The following is a 22,391-nucleotide window of genomic DNA, read 5'->3' as shown; positions in this document are numbered from 1 at the left end:
TGTTAATTGTGCTCATTTTATGCAGATGACTGTATAGTCCAGATCTGATTGAGTGGAATTCACCATTCACTTCACTTAGGATCTACTAAAACCATTAAGCAAACTGAGGTTCAGTCACTCTTGTCAGAGATTGAATCAAACTGGAACTTTGAGGCAAAAGGGTAGAGACTGATCCAATGAACATTGTCATGAATGTCATGTTATAATAATGGAATATTCAGGCTTTCCACAAAATCTTTTAAGTGTCATGCTTTTCGTTTTCCTGTAGTCTATGAAACTGTACACACCAAATGTGGTGCTTTAGATGTTCCATTTGAGGGACAGAATTCCACTTCCTAGAATTTTCCTCGACCAACAACAACAAAAATCAAACCCAATATATTATCAATTCCATTTTTTCAAATGATAATAATGAAACTGGACAACATTTTACAGGTTTATAAATGTATCAGCCTAAAATATTTTTGTCAAGCTTTTTGCTGCAGAAAGTGCTCCTGAGCGCTTCAATAAGTGTACACCCAGAACGGTAGTGCAAAACACTTTGACAGAAACAAAAAACCACTTATCCCATTACTGTATATATTTATGCAGTCTTGAACTTCTAGCTTAAGAGATCATTCTCAGAAGCATTCAGCTACAAGCACTTCTGTCCATTCTGCTAAGTAACAAAACAAGATGGTAAAAATCCAACGGGAAATTTGAACATATTAAGGTGAAGGTACGAATCAGGAAAAAACTCCTACCAGAAAAATGAGACCGCTCATCCACAGAAAAGCTTTGTGCAGAAAGAGGCCTAGTTCTCTTAGGACTCCAGCAGCCTAATCACTCCTGGTTTTGTTTGTTTTTTACAAGCTGTTTGGAGTGTCTGTGTGTGTGTGTGGTGGCGTGATCTGTCACTTTTACTCCACAAAACCAGTCAGCGCTATAGGAAAAGTCCCCTTTCATTTCGTGTTTTCCTAGCTTCTTGTCTTCTATCCTTGGAATGTGCCTAGCACACCGGCGATGCTACTGCAAATAAATAAATATTATGTTAACATTCATAATATATTAATGTCGAGACAGTGCTATGATACAGAGGTTTCTAGCTTTATTATCCAACACTCACAGGAGAAGATGCTGAGTGATACAAGCCCAGCACATGCAATGCAATATTTAAGAGCCTTTTGCACTGTATTTTTGAAATTACCCTTAAGGCTAGAACTCTCAGAAAGGCTCGGTACCCATAACTGGGGCCAGATTTCAAGAAAGCTCGGTGTCTGAGTTCTTTTGACAAGCTAGCCGTTATTCAGGTGCCTCAGAGGGAATGAACTCTTTCTAAAAGTTGTCCCCGATTTGGGTACTGAGCACTTGAAAATATGACCCTAAGCTCTTTTGAAAATCTGGTCCCATAACCTCTGGTGTTGGGCATGCTGTAGTGGGGATGTGGAATTCACTATAAACAGAATAAAGATGCTTTCTTTCAAGATTTATTTATTTGTTGGGGCTTATTTATTTATTTGTTTGTTTTTCAGTGAATCATTTTGGCAGCAGCTGATGCCAATAGCTCTTAACAAAAAAAAAAAAAAAAAAAAAAAAAACCAAACCAAACACATCCACTCAGCCAGTGTAAAATGAAAAGTAATTTCAGTTTTCCTCAATGGCCATTTTTTGGTGGGTGGAGGGGTTGGTTTACAACTATATTTAATGACTTTGCCTTTATGCAAAAATAAAAAATGTTACTTATTTCCGATACTAATAGGGAATAGCAGCATAGATGTGGCAGGTACTGACTGGGGTGTAGAGAGGTGCATAGGGCACTACCCTACGATTCTGACATGTCTTTACTCAACTCACCTAAGTAGTGCTTCACCATCTACACTGCTATATATACACCTGTGCTCGGGATGCATACAGTATATGTACTCTACACATTACCATAAGGTTAGACATAGCCTAAATTCCCATAAATGACACTCCTTTCCTGTGGGTTAGGAGAAATTTTAAAGGGCTAGAAGTTTTCTAAGACATGTGTACTAATTAATCTTTGAAACAATGAGACAGATAGACAGACATTCTTCCCATTTGACAGCTGGAGAAAGTTAGGCGTTTAGGGTCAGAGTTGTCTTGATTTACATCTGCTGTGAATCTGCCACAGTATTGTTCAGGGACCGATCTCTCAGGCGTGATGAACTGTCCATTCCACTAATTTGCAGAGTCACTCAGAAAATATAGATCTTGCCAGTCTACAGCCTTAACCACAAAATTATCCTTCCTCTTTTGAAGGACAATTGGTATCTACAGTTCCACTGTTAAGGTCTGGCCAATAATAATTCACGTAATTTGATAATTTAGGCCCATTTCCTATAATTTGTTGAACAAGCAGAGTCTGTTTTGCCCACATGCAATGAATTGCAAAATCCAGGCTCAAATCATGAAATTGTTTTCTTTTCTGACCCTTTAAAGAATAAGGAGAAGTGAGTTATAAATACCAGATTAATTACTGGAGGAAGAAAGAAAATTGGGGTGCCATTACAATTGACATTTTCTCCTGCATAACGTAGAATAGTGCAGGGAATGCCAAGAAGCATAGAATCAACATCCATAACACAGTGGTAACCATTAGTTTTAATTTATTAGGTAGTTTGCTAACAACTATATTGTGTTCTATTAGAATTTATTACATTTTATTGTCTTTTACCATGGATGTCAACACAGGCTTTACATACTCATAACTATTCTGAGTCAGAAGCAGCAACAATAAAACTTAGCAAAATCCATTCAGTCACAACCCTAAATTGTAGCAATGTAGATGATCTTGGAGGTTAATGAACTGACATTTTGGCCTGATTTTCAAAGATGTGTGCTCACCTGCAAGCCCTGCATCTGAGACCAGACAACCTATGGGCAAATTAGTTATGAAACAGCATACAAACCAGTTTTTAAAATCAGTCTGAGTCAAGATAGTGTAGTTGCTAAGCAACAGCATTAAAAGAATGCATGATTTTTTGTTTGTTTGTTTGTTTGTATGTTCCTCTATTCTGTTGCTTATTTCTCGGGCGAGAGGGGGGAGACAAATATTTAAATTGGAATTTAATAACTGTTTTGCTTTTTAATTACACAACATTGAAAAATTAATGAATAATATCTGGGCTTCTGAAGAATAAGAGAGAGAATTATACATCTGCATGCATAATAATTATACAATTCAAACAGAAGAGAGAATTATACATCTGCATGCATAGTCATGGTCATCAGGGTGGTAAGCATGAGTGAGAGGGACAGCAAATGAAGCTATGTGCCTGCTGTGTTCGTATATGGCCCAATCCTGCTTCTGAAATAGTGGGGAAAGTCCACCTTGACTCCAGTGTTATCAGAATAAGGCCCTAAATTTTGACCCTCATGAGCCAAACATCAATCAACGCAGTACCAAATAAAGTACAGTGTACAGCTTAGTGTTCCGGCATGGACATAAGGTATAGCCTTACATATTAGATGAAGATAAAATTTTGAAAGACACTTAAGTAACTTAAGAACCTAAGGGGGAGATTTTCGAAGGCACAAGGAGCAGTTAGACTCCTATCTCTCACAGAACGTTATGTGGAGTTAGGCAGCCATTCTCCTTTTGTGCCTTTGAAAATCTCCCACTGTACCATTTTCAAAAGTGACTTAGGTGCCTAGGAACCTAACACCCATCGACTTTCAATTAGAATAAGGCTCCTAAGTGCCTAAAAGCCAGATTTACACAGGTATTTAGGTGCCAAAAGATACAAATAGGTGCCTCGTGGGATTTACAGAAGATTAACTTGAAGCCTGTGGGAGTTAGGTGCCTAACCTTTTGAAAATCCCACTAGGTACTGTGACAAAGTTCCTCCTCTGCCTCAGTGGCAGATTAATGATTTTTCCACCCCTAGGCCCAGAAATATTTGCCGTCCCCCCACCCCAGTTCACCTCCGCTCCAACTCCACCTCCTCCCCTGAGCATGCCGCAGGGTCCTACTTCTCCCCACTCCCTGCCAGTGCTTGTGTGTGAAACAGCTTCGCAAAGGAGGGGGGGAGGGGGGGGAACGTAGCACGTTCAGGAGAGGAGGCGGGGCTGGGGCGGGGATTTGGGGAAGGGGACCAATGGGGCAGGGAAGGGGTGGGGAATGGGGGCAGGGCCGGAGGGTGCAAACCGGCACCGGGGGAAGCAGCCTCTGGCTGCTATTATAAATTTGCCGCCCCTGCAAATTTGTCGGCCTAGGCATTAATACACTGCTGCTCTGCCGTGGTGGGTCCTGTGCTTATTGGCGGATTTGCTTGCCTCAGAGATTGACGGCAGCCCTCAGTTTGGCCACTTTTGCTAGTGGCTCAAACCTGCCGTTCACTCAGCTAACCTCATCACTGGCCAGCATGAGAAAAAGGATGGAGAACAATCACCGCAGTCTCTGCTGATCCACCATGTGGATCGGGGAACAGCCCAGAGACCTTCCCCTCTGGTGGAACCCACAGTCCAGGTCAACTCCTCCTGGGTCTGATCAGGAGTTGGGAGGTTTGGGGGGAACCCAAGCCCGCCCTCTACTCCGGGTTCAGGCCAGGGCCCTGAGTGCCTCCTAGAACAGCTGCGTGACAGCTACAACTCCCTGTGCTACATCCCCATGGCCTCCTCCCAACACCTTCTTTATCCTCACCACAGGATCTTCCTCCTGGTGTCTGATAATGCTTGTACTCCTCAGTCCTCCAGCAGTACACCTTCTCACTCTCAGCTCCTAGTACCTCTTGCTCCCAGCTCCTTGCACTCATGCCACAAACTGAAGTGAGGTCCTTTTTATACTCAGGTGCCCTGATTAGCCAGCCTGCCCTAATTGATTCTAGCAGCTTCTTAATTGGCTCCAGGTGTCCTAATTAGCCTGCCTGCCTGAATTTGTTCCAGCAAGTTCCTTCTTGTTCTGGAACTGCCCCTGTTACCTCACCCAGGGAAAATGAACCTCCTTAACTGGGACTAATATATCTGCCTTCTAACACTCTTCTGTAGCCATCTGGCCTGACCCTGTCACAGTACCTATCTGCATCTTTAAACACCTTTGTACACCCAGTTCTGAGTCTCTTTTGAAAACAGCCCTTAGACTCCTAAATCATTTAATCGGTTCAGAAAATTTTACCCCAAGCCTAAAAAGTGATTCTCTTTGACAGTTTCTTGAGGAGAACACATAGGCAGCTGCATAATACAGATGCCATAAGTGGTTGCCTAGAGCAGCAAAGCATCCAGTAACTGTTTGTGCGGGTGACAGCAAGTTGGTGTGGTAGAGCAGTACGGATTGGCATTTGCTGGTTTGCCTATAACAGAAGAATCGTTAGTATTGGCCATAAGGGGGATGTGTATCGGTGTCGCTACAGAATATTGAGATATAAATAAAAACAGGTTTCAGAGTAGCAGCCGTGTTCGTCTGTACCCGCAAAAAGAACAGGAGTACTTGTGGCACCTTAGCGACTGACAAATTTAGTCTCTAAGGTGCCACAAGTACTCCTGTTCTTTTTGCAAATAAAAACAGAGCATTCTAGTTACCCGTATAGTTGTTGTTCTGCAGGTTTGAGGACATATGTGCAGTAGATCATTAAACTATCCATACAGAACAACAGATTACTACCTGCTATTGTGATGATCTGTCCTTTTTGTAGAATAGATCTCACTTGTTATTATGCAGTACAGTTGAATCTTTTTATAAGGCTCAATATGAGCAATTTCCATTCTGATTGTTATAGAGTATCTGACTGATCACTACAGCCAGCTCTACAAAATGATGTTTCCTAAATTAGAGAGTTATGCATAGAAGTAGCAAAGGCATCATGCCAATACTGATCTTCCTGTGCAGATGGATTCAAACAAGTTTTCCCACGGACCGATGCATTTCCATTGCCACAACAAAGATCTGGGGAAATCATCCTCAAATTCAGTATCTCCAACAATTTCCCCTAGGTCATTTTGAGAGAGCACCAACAACAAATAGCTCCTTTCTACATGCATATTCCGCTGTTGGGTTGAACATGAATATGCATATTAGCTGAAACTGGCAATAAGTGGAGTTTTATTCAAGCCTTTCCCATAAATAAGTAGCACAAGAGAGGTGTGGCCTGTGCGTTTGTAAGAACCTAGCCCACAGATGTATTAACAAGGACTACTTTTTCAGAAGTGTCTGAATGAGTTAGGTGTTCAGTTCCCATTAAAATTCAATGTAAATTAGGTGCTTATTCTTAGATTACCAAACACCGTCCCCAGACATCCTTGATCTGGGTTCATTTTCAATTCACTCTTGTGAGAGCCCTTTAAGGCAAGACACTAGCAGAATTTTTTCTATCATGCTGCTACAGACCAAACTGCTCACATCTGCACCAACAGGTTCAAGAAAGCAAGGAACACAGCAACAAAGAAAATGCTATACTGGATACAGCAGCGCTCATCTTAGTCCAGCATCTGGCCTCGGACATTGACCAGTACCAGCAGATTCAGCATAAAGCAGAGTAAAGTTATGGAACACCACCTCAAAATGGAAAGTTTCTTCTTTACCCTTCATTCATTAGATGTCGACTAATGCATGGAAACATAGGGGCTTATATCCCTACCAAAATTCTATTTTTAAAATCTTTGTTTATAACAACTCTGGATGTTTTCATTATCCATATAAAATGTCCATTCTTTTTATAATCCTACTAAACTCTTAGTTTCAATGCTACCTTCAACATCCTTCTATATTCTAGCAATAAAGTTTTCTTTCCTTGAGGCAAACTTGAACCAGAGACTCTAAGCAGACAAATCTTCATCACACCCCTCCATTTCTCCCCACACTTCTGCTTTTCTCTTTTTATTTCTGGTTCTCACCAAAAGCAAAGTTCACCTGGGATGCAAATCACAAGAAGGCTTACTTATGATCAAAACCTGTGAGGTACCCAGATTTCTCCACCCTCGGTGATACTGCCTTTATTGTGTGAGCCTTGCATGCAGGCACCCAACTTATGGGGTAAGAAAAAACTTCCATCACAGCCTTAATAAAAACAGAGGGTCAACAAATATAACTTATTCTGTATGACACAAAGCCTACAATTTTCAATTACTTAAAAAAATGCTAGAAAAGGATTTAATAAGATTTTAAGATAAATACGGGGTATATCCCCAATAGCATTGCTTTTCATAACATTTGCAGTAACTGCATCTGTATCATCTTCATCATAATTCTTCCATTTTCTTCATAAGCATGATGCAACAGTGGATGGAGTGATTCTCAAGGAAACATTACAGCCTCTCAATCAATTGCATAAAACACATTCTGAACACTGTCCAAATGGGTGTTTACTAGATGGAAAATAACTGCTCCTATGGAGCCCTTAAAGTCTATTGATCGCATAATATGTATTTTAAAAAATTTCTAAATAAGAGAAAACAAAGATGAAAGGAAATATTGATCCATCCAGTTCAGCCCGTCTTTTGGAATGACTAGCTGAATTTTAGTAGGTATAAAGTTGAAGTGCCAGCACTCCTCAGAGATTCATCCATTCTTTTTTATGTTTGCAGCTCTTGCGACTTCTTTGAGCACAGGCAGCCTATCCCATTTCCCAACAGCACAATGCAAAATATTTTCCAATGCCCAAGCTAAATACATTACTTTTACTTCATTCATGTCAACTCTTAAACATATTTTTGATACTTAATATTACTGTGAAAACACCAGGAAACAAAAGACATCAATGCAAAGCATGCCCTTACAGTTCCATGGAATTTAACCACACAATTCCCACTAATGCCACGAAGAGATAAATCGTAAAAAGAATGAGAAGAAAATGGACACTGCAGCATGATGAAACTGACAAGCCTCTCAGCAGCACTGAAGAGCTGGGGCATGGGGAAGCAAAAGAGGAGGGACTTCGATAATGGTAAGAGGAAATGACAGGGTGGATGAGTTATCCTCTTGCATCCTTAGTTTGCTTCTGCATTCACTTCTGATATATACAGAAGAAAATTTAAAAAAAAAACTCTGATATCCTGTATTCTACTTTTAGACCTTCACCTTATATTGATGGTAAAAATGACTTGAAGGGAGTTTTTACAGCCTTTTGGGGATTTAAGATTTATTAATTTTTTTTAAAATTGCCTGGGATAATGCATCATGGAACCATCTTTTGGATGGTCTGTTTCCACTTTAGCTTTCCATTGCATACATAAACATACAATGTTCCAAATAGAATGATAGATTCAGTTAGAGAATAAGTAAAGAGCTTCAACTGTGTTTGGCATTCAGAATAAAACACCTGACTGAACAATCTACGTCAGCTAGCTGCTGTGGGATTAGCTATTGGCCACAAACAGAACATTCAAAAATATTAACAGAACAGACTGATATGGGATCCTTAACTCACCCTACCATGCAAAGGTAAAGAGGGACAGATCCTCAACTGGTGTAAATTGTCTTCACTCCAGCAAATTCAATGGAATTATTACAATTTCTACCAGTTGAGGATCTACCCTGGAATGTTTCTGTGTCAGGGATTTAAGAACAGTGAATGATCTTTTACAATGTGGAACTATTTTACCATTGATGTTTAGTAATATGGTATATCCTTGGACATATTTTTCACATCCAGAGTAGACTGAATCCTTCTTATATAAATGCTTCATGATTTGTGCCAAGCAGGGTAAGTTTAAAAGATGCTTCTGTAGCCTTAATATACAATTGTCTGGCTTTTGTTCCTAGGCATGTCAAACAATGTTATTTCAACACAGGGCTTTTCCCCTAGCATTTACTCTGTTCCTAAATTATTCACACACAGGAACATGCTCCAGGCCTCCATCAGTCAGTATTTTTCATCCTTTTGATCTGTGCACACATATTCTGGCAATGGATGTTCCGGGGTGGAAATAAAACCAAACAAAGATTAGATTGACCATCCTTTGCAATACCGACTACCTCTTACTCTTGGCAAACTAAACTAGACTTGTTGGAGACCTGGCTCATAACACCATGGAGGCTCATCTTTCCTGCTGGAAAATAAAACTGATGCAAAAAACAGTTGGTCCTGAAAACTCAATAGTAAAAGGTGCTTGTTTCCCTGGCTGCAGTTTGGAAGCATTTTCTAAGTTGTCTCTTTATAGATTACATATAACTTGCTTTGTAAAAACTACGAACGGTGTTTTTCTGTGAACACCACCTTTTGGACCTAATCTTCTGTTCTTGTTGGCAATCTCTGTCTAGTCAGTAACCTGAAACCATGCAAAGCCAGTGTGCTGACCTTGCACTGCTGTGAAACAATTCACTTCTGTATTGCTCTGTATGCGACATTTACAGGATCTTTAAATCACAGAAAGAGAGAACAACAATTATGTTATGTACAATAATCTCAACCCAATTAAAAGTAGCTTTGAGATCCAAGTGCAATTTTATTATGAACCTGAAAATATGTCACATTAATATGGAAGTGTTTATTTGATTAAAAATCTTCTTTATCCTCAAAAGACTATGTACATCTTCCTGGACTTGACAGGCACAATTCTAACTCTATGTTATTTGAAATCTGGCAGTCACATTATGTTTGCCATTGGAATGTATAGAATTTAGAGACTGTCAGGGGTATGCATTCATTACAATAAATGCTTGCAAAAGTCAGTTTTGCAAAATTAAGCTCCAATCCAGTGACTGGAACTGGAAACTCTGACTCTCACTCCAGCATAACACTGTGCTGAAATCAGTGGGATTCCATGCTGGAATCTTTGCTTGATCAGTGCTATAATCCAGCCCATCTCAGGCCCATTCTTCCATACAGAAATGGCTAAAGAATCATAGAATGATAGAAGATTAGGGTTGGACGAGACCTCAGGAGGTCATCTAGTCCAATCCCCTGCTCAAACCAGGACCAACACCAACTAAATAATCCCAGCCAAGGCTTTGTCAAGCCAGGCCTTAAAAACCTCTAAGGATGGAGATTTCACCACTTCCCTAGGTAACCCATTCCAGTGCTTCACCACCCTCCTAGTGAAATAGTGTTTCCTAATATCCAACCTAGACCTCCCCCACTGAAACTTGAGACCATTGCTCCTTGTTCTGTCATCTGCCACCACTGAGAATAGACGAGCTCCATTGTCTTTGGAACCACCCTTCAGGTAATTGAAGGCTGCTGTCAAATCCCCCCTCACTCTTCCCTTCTGCAGACTAAATAACCCCAGTTCCTCAGCTTCTCCTCGTAAGTCATGTGCCCCAGCCCCCTAATCATTTTTGTTGTCCTCCGCTGGACTCTCTCCAATTTGTCCACATCCCTTCTGCAGTGGGAGCACCAAAACTGGATGCAATACTCCAGGTGTGACCTCCCCAGTGCCAAATAGAGGGGAATAATCACTTCCCTCGATCTTCTGGTAATCCTCCTACTAATTCAGCCCAATATGCCATTGGCCTTCTTGGCAACAAGGGCACTCTGATGACTCATATCCAGCTTCTCGTCCACTGTAATCCCCAGGTCCTTTTCTGCAGAATTGCTGCTTAGCCAGTCGGTCCCCAGCCTGTAGCCATGCATGGGATTCTTCCTTCCTAAGTGTAGAACTCTGCACTTGTCCTTGTTGAACCTCATCAGATTTCTGTTGGCCCAATCCTCCAATTTGTCTAGATCACTCTGGACCCTATCCCTGCCCTCCAGCGTATCTACCTCTCCCCCCAGCTTAGTGTTGTCTGCAAACTTGCTGAGGGTGCAATTCGTCCCATCATCCAGATCATTAATAAAGATGTTGAACAAAACCGGCCACAGGACCGATCCCTGGGGCACTCTGCTTGATACCAGCTGCCAGCTAGACATTGAGCTGTTGCTCACTAATATCTAAATGAAATCACTAAACTAAATCTCTTGAGAAAGAGATTTTGTTCAAGCTTTAAATTCACCTTCCAAGATCAAACAGGAAAAATTCCAACCCCAAAAGATGAATGCTTCTAAAAGCTTAAGACAATCTAGAAAGAAGAGTTATAAGGGACACTCATTAGCCAACCTAACCATAGCAATCATCTTGCCAGTGATTGTCATCATTAAACAGCCTAGTCCTTTAAAATCATTGCCAAGCATGCAGCTGATTTATAAAGTGAGGAGGTAATATTTACTGGACTTTTAAACTTTCTACTGCACAAGGAGACACAACTGACATCCTGCCAAAAAGGATTTGTACGTGAAATATTCAGAGTTAAAAATTTGGCAACAAATATTATTTAGCCTTTCCAGCAACTTCATTCCTTTCTGCATTTTTTAGCATTATGGTCAGTACAGGTGAGGGGTTGTTTCAAGATCCTCAAGAGAAATGATACCTAGGATCTTTCCAGTGAAAGACATTGGTTTTCCTGCCAGATAGTCTTTTATCTTTTAAATAATGAAGCTATCGCCCTATCATGTGATGCAACTAACTTTGATCTAGTATTGACCCATTCACATTGCATTCAGGAAAAGATTTAATTATTGGAGTGTTTAATTTTTTAGGTGACACATGTAAAATGCTTTGCCCGCCCTTTTCTCCAGAACATACTCTTACACAAACTGTTTACATGAAAACAATTATCTTTCTAATAAACAATGGATTCTTTACAACTAAATGTGCATTTGCAATTCACAGTTTTTGTTTGATAAATAACCCAACTTTTTCTGAAGAACATATACGGATTTATACCCCACCAATGGGAAATGAATAAACCATCAATTAATTATTACATGTCTATAAATTAGGCTAATGGTATGAGCAACTCTGGTAAACTTCTCAGAGAGTTTCCTACTTATGGAGATGAATTTAACAAATATATATGTCCAATTTTTATGAAAATAAGGATATATGGGGATTTCTATTGCCCTCCATTAGTAGGTGTGTCGTTTTTGTTGAATCTTTTACATATTCACTATAGCAATACAAACATAATAATTGTTGCTAAGCAATATGATACATGGTGTTAATTTAAAGCTGCCACCCTACATGCTTATGAAAATAAATGACCAAACTTTTAAAAGTTATCAAAATTGTACTTCCAAAACTTACACCCACATTTCATTAGCTTATGTGACTAGACACTTATGCAAAAAAACCCAACCCACTTTACTTTGCATATACAATTGATTGTTTTGCATGCACAATGTTTGTATTATGCATTTTTATTATGTATTTTGCATGCATTTGCATGTTTCTGTGTCAAATTTAGATCTCGTTTTCATTGTGTCAGTGATTGTGCTATCCCTTTATGCTGGTACAGCCCCAATCAAACTGTGATCAATAAGTAACAAGTGCCGCCTTCTGAAACCTCTCTTCTACCATTCATATATGACCATTATCACTGAAGTATCTGAATCCAAGTTTGTCCCCAAAATTGTAGTACACTCCCCGTTACATATTTCTCTCTGTATAAGCATGAAAATAAATGCAAAGTTAATTTCTATATAATGCATTTTTAGCATAACATTATTATATATTTATATAGAGTCATAGTCCAGCGATAGTAAAGTGCATTATAGAGAACAAAGACATGGGCTGAGATTTTCAAGTCCCGAAAGGATTTGGATATGAAATTTCTATTAACTTTCATGGAAACTGGATAGCCAAATCCTCTACAGAGCATTGAAATTTCAGCTTTGGCCCATGCCACAGGATCCTGCAATCTACTATAGGCGAGAAAAAAAGAAGATTCACATAAATAGCTGCAGTTCTTTATAATTTCATTGTTGGTTTCTGATCAGCATCTTTCGGCAAAGCTAAATAAGCCTTTTATCCCAGAAGTTTTCTTCCATTTCTGTGTTTGATTCTTTGCAGATTGGAAATGTAGGTTTACAATAAATAGTTAAGGTGAATTTTTTGCAATTATAAAGTCATTTTTTAATTTTCAAAATGTAGCCAATAAAACAATATATTGTATTAATGTATCTAAAGCAAAAGAAAGAAAGTTTCCATCATGTGTAATTACTATAACATTGCATTATGATTTGATAAAAGGATATTGTTATACAAGCATTGAATATCCTATAATCCAACTTTGGGCTCTGTTCTCTAATGGAAGTATTTTAATGCATAAGCTTTAAAACCAGAATGCAAAATGAACAGCACATTGAAATTATGCTATTGTTTGACAAAGTATTATCTATGTAGTTTCTTGAATCTTATTGAATAATGCTAATGCAGCTTGGTATTGTTCTCCGATTAAAAAAACACAACACTTCTCAGAATTCATTATAATTCTGGTTCTATTAAAATTTGACACAATAGGGGAGAAAAGCCTGTTTCAAAATTTCTAGGACATCTTTTCACATGTTTCTCAGACAACATATTTTGTTAGTTAGCCACTAAACCTATCATCTGAAATAGAGGAGAAAACATTTTTATGTAGAAGGTAAAACTAGAGTGACCAGATGTCCTGATTTTATAGGGACAGTCCTGATATTCGGGGCTTTTTCTTATATTGACCTATTATGCCCCACCCCCTGATTTTTCTATCTGTTCACCCTAAGTAACACAGGAAATCCTCACTGCATCATTGCTCAGTGGGTAGCATGAAAGGTGATCTTCCAAACTTGGGGGTGGGAAACAACATATTTTTGCTTGAATTCCTGATCTTCAACCCAAAGGTTTTTAAAGCCTGGCCATTAAAAGCAACAACACAGGCACATAATACCAGATGCTAAAGCAAGGCCATGGAGTCATAAGAGAAAGAGAAAACAATAAATCAATTTCAGTAAGCAATACTATAGTTATGCACAACTTGCTAAAATAAGATTGCAGATCACCATTGTCTCCATTTGTGATGCCATAAACAAGAAAAAACAGCTAACTGAATGGAGCAAGCTGGGATTTGACACCAACAAATATTCTACTAGCAATTAGATTATAAGCCATAGACATCGTAAGAAGTTTTATTCTGCTGTTTTATGTTCTTCCATGAGGTATATTGATTATTTGTATATACCGTTTATAGGTGAGTGAAAATCCTGTTCAAAGAAGGGTGGGAACCCCACCAGCTTAGAGATAAGTACATGGAGACGCACAGAGGAAGGAGTTATATAAGCGCTAACGGTTATCCACATTCTTGGGAAAGCAAAGGACTCCTCTCGAACAGAGTCTGGAAATCTGTACTCACCCATAACTGTGAGCTGGGCAGAGGCACTACTGTTCTCATTCTTGTAGCTGACAATGCAAGTGTATGTCCCAGAATCGTCATCAGTCACATTAGAAATAAGTAAGTTACTGCCAGCCAATAATGAATATTTTTTGGATCTGTAACATTGACAAAAAAAAAATCCACGTTCACATTAATCTCCTAAGAAAAGTACTCAGGATCTAAGGTACTCCACAGAGACTTTTCGGTGAGCTAGCTCTGATCTTACAATGTTGTTATTAAATGTGATAATTAACTTTTGAATGCCGCTCTACCTGATTTAAATAGCATTTCATAAAAGAAGACATTTATGGCCAAATTCTGCCCTCAGATGTGCATGCACAGCTGCAAAGGAAGAAAACACGAGTTTCATGTGCACATTCAGTCTTATTATTACTTAAAATGAAAGCTTGATCTCCTCAAAGCTGAACCAAATTGACAACACTTAAAATGGTAGTAAATGTTTTACCCTTACTTCACCCTGGGAAACAAATTTTCATTACATAAGAGACCCGAGTATTAAATACCTGACAGGAATAATTTCATCTCCTCGCATCCATGTGAAGGTGGGTGTGGGAAACCCAGAAACACAACACTCAAGAACGGCATCTTTTCCCTCAAGGGCTACCACATTTGATGGTCTCTGCAGGAAAAATTGCTGTCTGTGCAAACCTGGATCTGTGAAGGAAAAAGAGAGAGTTATCAGAAAATGCTGTTTGATTTCAGAACAGGGAATCAAAATAGCCTGTCACTAATGGACCCAAGGAATTCAGGTCTTCAAGTCTTCTCTCTGAAGAGGAAAAAAAACAGTAATAAAGAACTATAGAAAGGACTATGGAATGGAGATCTGATGAAGCTGTTTGTGGATGGAAGCCAATGGAGCTGCTTGATTCTGGGGCAATGTTATCTTTTTGAATAGCTGTAGAAGCATTCTTTAGAGATTGGAGTCAGAGCTGAGTCTTGGGAAGGCCACAGAAAAAGTTCCACTCAAGCAAGAAGAGACAAAGGCATGTATAATGATGTCAGAAAAGCTGGGGTCAAGGTAGTCACGGTATTTTGAAAGTGTTGATAAGCAGATTGATAAATATGAGAGGTGAGAGAGAGGAAAAGGGAAACTCTAGTAAATCAAGGAAGTCATCAAGATTACGAACCATGGACATAAACGGAAAGTCTGAATTGAGAAGGAAGTTAGGAGAAAGAGGAGTGTCCAAAAAGCTCCTTTGACTCAAGGGAGGCTCCTGAGACAAATTTACTGGGTGACGTTGAGACACAGCTTCAAATTTAGTTGGTAGTAAGGAAGGCAGAAAATAGACAGAAAGGGTGACCAGGAAAGAGTCAAAGTAGTGAAAAGATTGGACAAAGACAGACAGATATTCCTATATTTGTTTACTGTGTATATAATAGCAAGCATCGAGAAGTTAAACAAAAGTATCACTTTACTTTACAGGGCAGATAAAACACTTGAGAACAGAACTGTGGAAATTCCTGATATGCCATGGGGATGAGATGTCTTAAGTCTGTTCCAACTCTATTTAAAATGATTTCAGAATATATATATATATATACACACACACACACACACACACACACACAGAGTAACTACCATTACACATACTTCCATTTCACCTGACAAACACTGACACCTGCAAATCTCACTTAAGTTAGCAGGAAGCCACAATATTTAGGATCTCAGGTCCAAAGTAATGGCTCTGTTTTACCAAACATATAGCTAGAAATTTTATTTATTTGTATGCACTGGCTGATCTGTTGCTCCATGTCTACCATACACCCAGCCTTCCAAGATACACATGCCATGCCCAACTGCAAGTTAGTAGACACAGCACAGGATTTACTTTGTGAAACTCTATGCACTTCATTATGCTGGAAGTTGGATTAGATGATCAAACTGGTCGATAAGATCACTACCTTAGAAGGTGTAACTTAAAGATACAGTAGACATAGAGAAATAAAATCTAAATGCTGCTTTAAAAATGCCAATTTTCCAAGCTAAAAACAGTTGTGAACAGAACTGAATAAGAGACAATATTTGAACATAAAAATTTGAATGCCAATTACGAATTGTGACTGCTTTATTATATGCTCAGAAAAACCCACTCTTCTGCTACCATGAAAGAAGGCTTCTTTGGTTAACAAAGTCCTGATTAAGAGGGGAGATAAAGGCAGCAGTAAAAACTAATATACAGAAAACAAATTAAAAAGTGTGGAAGCTGATAGCAATGAATACAAACCAGGAGTTAGGAAATGCTAAAAATGAGACCAAAGGTATCAATGAAAAAAAGAAAATTTGCAGCCAGTAAGCTTAAGGGCATTAAGAAATAATTCTTTAAATAGATCAAGAATAAATTAAAGATAGCACTAGAACAGGTCCGAATAACACTCAAGGATGATAAAATTATGCATCATGATGCAAAAAAGGCAGAAGTATTCAATAAATATTTCTCTTGTATACTTGGAAAGAATCTGTTTGATATATTCCTATATTACAGTGATAATTAAATATCTTTTACTCCATCAGAATCTAGGGACAATGTTAAATTTGATAATGGCTATTTAGCATCTTGTTTAGCCATTCTTAAAAAAATGTTCCCAGATAACAGCATCCTCCTTTTTCAGATCAAGCCATTATTAACTGGAGGTAACTCAATGAAGCAGGAAATAGTTTTATTTTAAAAAAACTGAAAAAATTTCTGATCTGTTATTTCTCAGGCTGTCAAGCGATTAAAAAAAATTAATTGTGATTTATCACACGATTAATCATGCTGTTAAATTATAGAAAATCATTTATTTAAATTTTTTTGGATGTTTTCTACATTTTCAAATATTTTTATTTCAATTACAATATAGAATATGAAGTCTACACTGCTCACGTTAGACTGACCTCACACTTGGGAAAGCAACCCCCCCATCCTTTCATGTATTTACAGCTGCTCCTGTATTTTCACTCCATGCATCCGATGAAGTGGGTTCTAGCCCATAAAATCTTATGCCCAAATAAAATTGTTAGTTTCTAAGGTGCCTCAAAGACTCCTCGTTGTTTTTGCTGATACAGACTAACAAGGCTACCACTCTGAAAACTGCTTACTTTGTATTTATTTTTTATTACAAATATTTGTATTGTAAAAAAAATGAAAAGAAATAGTATTTTTCAATTCTCATAATACAAGTACTGTTGTGCAATCTCTTTATCATGAAAGTTGAACTTACCTATATAGAAGTATGTGCAAAAAATAACTTCATTCAAAAATAATACAATGTAAAACTTTTGAGCATAGAAAGTCCACTCAGTCCTACTTCTTGTACAGTCAATTACTCAGACAAACAAGTTTGTTCACATTGCAGGAGATAATGCTGCCCACTTCTTGTTTATAATGTCATCTGAAAGTGAGAACAGGCATTTGTATGGCACTGTTATAGCCGGCACCTCAAGATATTTACATGCCAGATATGCTAAAGATTCATATGTCTCTTCATGCTTCAACCATCATTCCAGAGGAAATACGTCCAGGCTGATGATGGATTCTCCTAGGTAACGATCCAAAGCAGTGTGGACTGATGCACATTCATTTTCATCATCTGAGTCAGTTGCCACCAGCAGAAGGTTGATTTTCCCATTTTTGGTGGTTCAGGTTCTGTAGTTTTCGCATCAGAGTGTTGTGCTTTTAAGAATTCTCAAAGCATTCTCCACACTTCGTCCCTCTCAAATTTTAAAAGGCACTTCAGATTCTTAAACTTTGGGTCGAGTGCTGTAGCTATCTTTTGAAATATCACATTGGTACCTTCTCTGAGTTTTGTCAGATCTGCTGTGAAAGTGTTCTTAAAGAACAACATCACTGGAGACTGTTATAACATGAAATATGTGGCAGAATGCAGGTAAAACAGCAGGAAACATACAATTCTCCCCCAAGGAGTTCAGTCATAAATTTAATTAATGCATTATTTTTTTACAAGCATAGTCAGCATGGAAACATGTCCTCTGGAACAGTGGCTGAAGCATGCAGAGGCATATGAATGTTTAGCATATCTGGCACATAATGCCAGCTACAAAAGTGCCATGTGAACGCCTTTTCTCACTTTCACGTAAATAAGAACTGGGCAGCATTATCGCCTGTAAATGTAAACTAACTTGTTAGTCAAGTGATTGGCTGAACAAGAAGTAGGACTAAGTGGACTTGTAGGCTCCAAAGTTTTACATTATTTTTATGCAGTTATGTAACAGAAAAATCTACATTTGTAAGTTGCACTTTCAAGATAAAGAGATTTCACTACAGTACCTGTATTAGGTACATTGAAAAAGATTATTTCTTTTGTCTATCATTTTTACAATGCAAATATTTATAATAAAAAATAATAATATAAAGTGAGCATGTACACTTTGTATTCTGTGTGTATTTAAAATCAATATATTTGAAAATGTAGGTAGTCATCCCAAAATATTTAATAAATTTCAATTGGTATTCTAGTGTTTAACAGTGTGAAATATTAATCACAATTAATATTTTAATCAATTAATTTTTGAGTTAATCGCATTAGTTAACTGTGATTAATCGACAGCCCTAGTTATTTCACGTGTTTTTCTCTTGCTTCAATTTTGCCTGGCCAAATTTTTGATATAGCTGAAGTGTATCAGATACACATACTTTAATGGAAACCCTAATAAAAATGATACAGCTAGATTAGTGACTTTTTAAATTGGAAAACGCTTATCTTAATGTGAAATTGCCAAATTTCATCTAAATCTGAAATTTATTCAGCCTTTCTTTGAGGATAACTTCAAATCATAGCTTAAACTATTTAGATGAAATAACTAAGATAGACTCAAAAATCTAAGTTGCAAGGAAACTTGTTTATTTATATAAATCTTCCTTAGACCAGAATTTTAAAACAGGAGGCTTGGTGCTTGACCACATTTGCCCACCTGCATTAGCACATGTAAAGAACATGATTGTGTGGACAAATGGCAACCAGCACAGGCAATCACGCGGTTTCTCAGTATACATATGTATAATACCATTGCATAATCGTGCTTCTGCTTTTTTTTCCTCCAAAATTTGTTATTTACAGTCATCCAAGCCTCATTTGTCTGATTTCTCTCACCCTCTGACAACCTATTTCCTAGCTGGGCTACTTTTTTTTTATATCCTAGTAGTTTCTAAATTCGCATTGTTGTGCCTTAAACTCAACCCAGCTGCCTCTCTCTCTCTGTCATCTAGCTGCTTCTACTTATTAATGTACAAATTTCCTGGCACAAGAAGGAGGAACTGTGCTGTATGGTAACAAACACCATTTCAATATCTGCCCCACTAAGACCTTAAAAGTGCAAGGCAGATCTCTATCTGAACTTTTCTTTCCTGCTTAGCCACAGAAATGCTAGTTGAAAAGGCAGCATTATCTACACATCCGTATTTCATTTGCTAGTCCACTTCAAAAGCAGATACAAATTATAAATGAGTAATTCTTGAAACATCAGCAGAATTGAATGAAATCTCCACCTGAGTGAGGGAGTGCAAGGCACGGCCAGAGACTGTAGCAGAATGGTACATAAAGATCTTAATAGAAAATCAGTTACAAAAAGAAAGGATGAGGAAATCACCTACAATTTTCTGAAAAGCAAAGGGAAGAACAGAATCTTCGGTCTCAGATCCCTGAAGTCTACTTAGAGATGGTAGGAACTCCTGCACAAAGGGGGGCAAGACCCTGGAAAGTGCTGAGGACCTCCTGGAAGTTGATGACTGTGCTCTCATCTCCCATATATGTCAATAAGAGTTAAATGTGCTCAATGTTTCCCCAAAGATGATCAGCCACAGAATCAGGACCTTAGCCCTTCCTTATGCCAGCTGTATAAAGGCTATAAGTAGTTTTGGAACAAGAGGGATCAGGTAGTAGTTAATAAATTGTATTTAATTGCTGAGCAAATATGACATTTTGGGTATTGAATGCTAGTCCCACCATTAATATTTGGAAACAAGAATTGATCTGCTATCTCAGGCTATCAAACCTGACATATAATCCTAACAAATAACTGAACAAAACTCACATGTGCTGGTTAACTGGAATGTGAAAAAGAATGTCAATTTTAACCTAAAATAATGCAACTGAAAATAACACACATCACGGTGTTATACAAACTTTTTTTTTGTGCCATGAAAGGAAGAACGGCTTTTAACACACACTGATTACTTAACAATTAGTGTATTTATTACCATTACTTTTTGTTTTTTATGTTTGATTGGGCAGATCCTCAGCTGATCTAAAAAGTCCAATGAAGTCAGAGGAGCTATGTCAATTTAATCAGCTGAGATTATGGTCCAATATGATTTTATTAGTGATATTCAGTGAAAAAACATCTATTGATTATGAAAGTTTACTGGATTATATTTTTACTTAGCAATAAGAAGGTAAAATAGCAATAAAAATATTACAAATTCATTTCCTGTATTTTTGCCCAAATTATATGCAATTTGTCACTTGTACTTGTCATAGTCACACTCTATACATGAAGACAGAAGAAAAAAGGGAAGAAGAAAAGAATGTCATAATAAAATAAATAGAAACTAAACACTATAATAACACTCAGCTATGCCTAAAGAAAAAGGGAAGTGGTCAAAAAAAAGAATTCACCCTGCCCCTTATGCATCCTTCACAGACATTGTAGTCTGACACACAATGATCATGAAAGCCTAGTACAGACAACCCATAGCCCCCCTCTGCCCCAACCAGTTAGTAGACCTGGGATAGCATATACTGAACCATTTAAAAGGGGGTCATTCAGGCCCATGCTACCCCAATGCATGTGGATGTCTATTTTCCACTAGAGCATCTGGACGCTCGCCCAGTTCAGAGGGAGTGCACACTGAACCCTCTCAAATATTATGGCAGGGAGCAATTAGGCATGATCTTTTAATGAATCTGGAGGCTCCGGTTTAAACACCAATAGCTTGATTCTGTCCTTACATAAGAATGGCCAATAGTCCATCTAGCCCAGTTTCCTGTCTCTGACAGAGGTCAATGCCAACTGTGTCAGAGGGAATAAACAGAACAGGGAAATTATTGACTGATCCATCCCGTCATCCACTCCCACCTTCTGGCAATTGGAGGTTTAGGTACACCCAAAGCAGAGGGTAGCATCTCGGCTAACAGCCATTGATAGACCTATTCTCCATGGACTTATACAATTCTTTTTTTGAACCCAGTTACGCTTTTGGCCTTCACAGCATCCCCTGGCAATGAGTTCCACAGGTTGACTATGCATTGTGTGAACAAGTACTTCCTTTGGTTTGTTTTTAACCTGCTGCCAATTAGTTTCTTTGGGTGTCCCCTGGTTCTTGTGTTAAGTGAAGGGGTAAATAAAACTTTTTTATTCACTTTCCCCAAACCATTCAGGACTTTATAGACCTTTATCATATCCCCCTTAGTTGTCTCTTTTCCAGGCTGAAAAGTCCCAGTCTTCTTTAATCTCTCCTCATATGGAAGCTGTTCCAAAACCTTAATTTTTGCTGCCTTTCTCTGTACCTTTTCCAATTCTATATATCTTTTTTGAGATGAGGCAATTAGAATTGCACACAGTATTCAATGTGCTCATACCATGGATTTATATAAAGACATTATGATATTTACTGTCATAATATCTATCAATTTCCTAATAGTTCCTAACTTTTTCTTAACTTTTTCGATTGGTGGTTCACATTGAGCAGATGTTTTCAGAGAACTATTCACAATGACGCCAAGATCTCTTTCTTGATTGGTAATGGCTAATTTAGAACCCCATCATTTTGAATGTATAGCTTCGATTATGTATTCAAATGTGCATTATTCTGCATTTATCAACACTGAATTTCATCTGCCATTTTGTTGCTCAGTCACTCAGTTTTGTAAGATCCCTTTATAATTTCTAGCAGTCTGCTTTGGACTTAGCTACGCTGAGTAATTTTGTATCGTCTGTAAAATTTTGCCATCTCACTGTTGACCCCTTTTTCCAGATCATTTATGAATATGTTGAATATCACTGGTCCTATTACGGATCCCTGGAGGACACTACTATTGACCTCTCTCCATTCTGAAAGCTGACCATTTATTCCTATCCTTTGTTTCCTGTTTTTTAACCAGTTACTGATCCATGAGAGGACCTTCCCTCTTATCCCATGACTGTTTACTTTGCTTAAGAGCCTTTGGTGAGGGACCTTGTCAAAAACTTTCTGAAAAGTCCAAGTACACTATAGCCACTGGATCATTCTTGTCCACACGCTTGTTGACCTCCTCAAAGAAATGTACTAGA

At 38.2% G+C, this 22,391-nt stretch overlaps 1 protein-coding gene across 1 annotated transcript in view; it reads right to left on the bottom strand.

The window, feature by feature from the left end:
* The window catches only part of DCC (DCC netrin 1 receptor), a 948,458-nt gene that overhangs the window by 476,774 nt on the left and 449,293 nt on the right, over positions 1-22,391 (bottom strand). The window contains exons 4-5 of the mRNA XM_077816218.1: positions 14,626-14,776; positions 14,081-14,217 (exon numbers count right to left, since the gene is read on the bottom strand). Coding sequence (XP_077672344.1) covers positions 14,081-14,217; positions 14,626-14,776 — 288 coding nt within the window. The remainder of the gene's footprint in view (positions 1-14,080; positions 14,218-14,625; positions 14,777-22,391) is intronic.

This window comes from Eretmochelys imbricata, chromosome 5, assembly GCF_965152235.1.
Source record: "Eretmochelys imbricata isolate rEreImb1 chromosome 5, rEreImb1.hap1, whole genome shotgun sequence".
Lineage (NCBI taxonomy): Eukaryota > Metazoa > Chordata > Testudines > Cheloniidae > Eretmochelys > Eretmochelys imbricata.
Note: the sequence above shows the minus strand (reverse complement) of the source record. Positions and strands in the feature narration are given on the sequence as shown.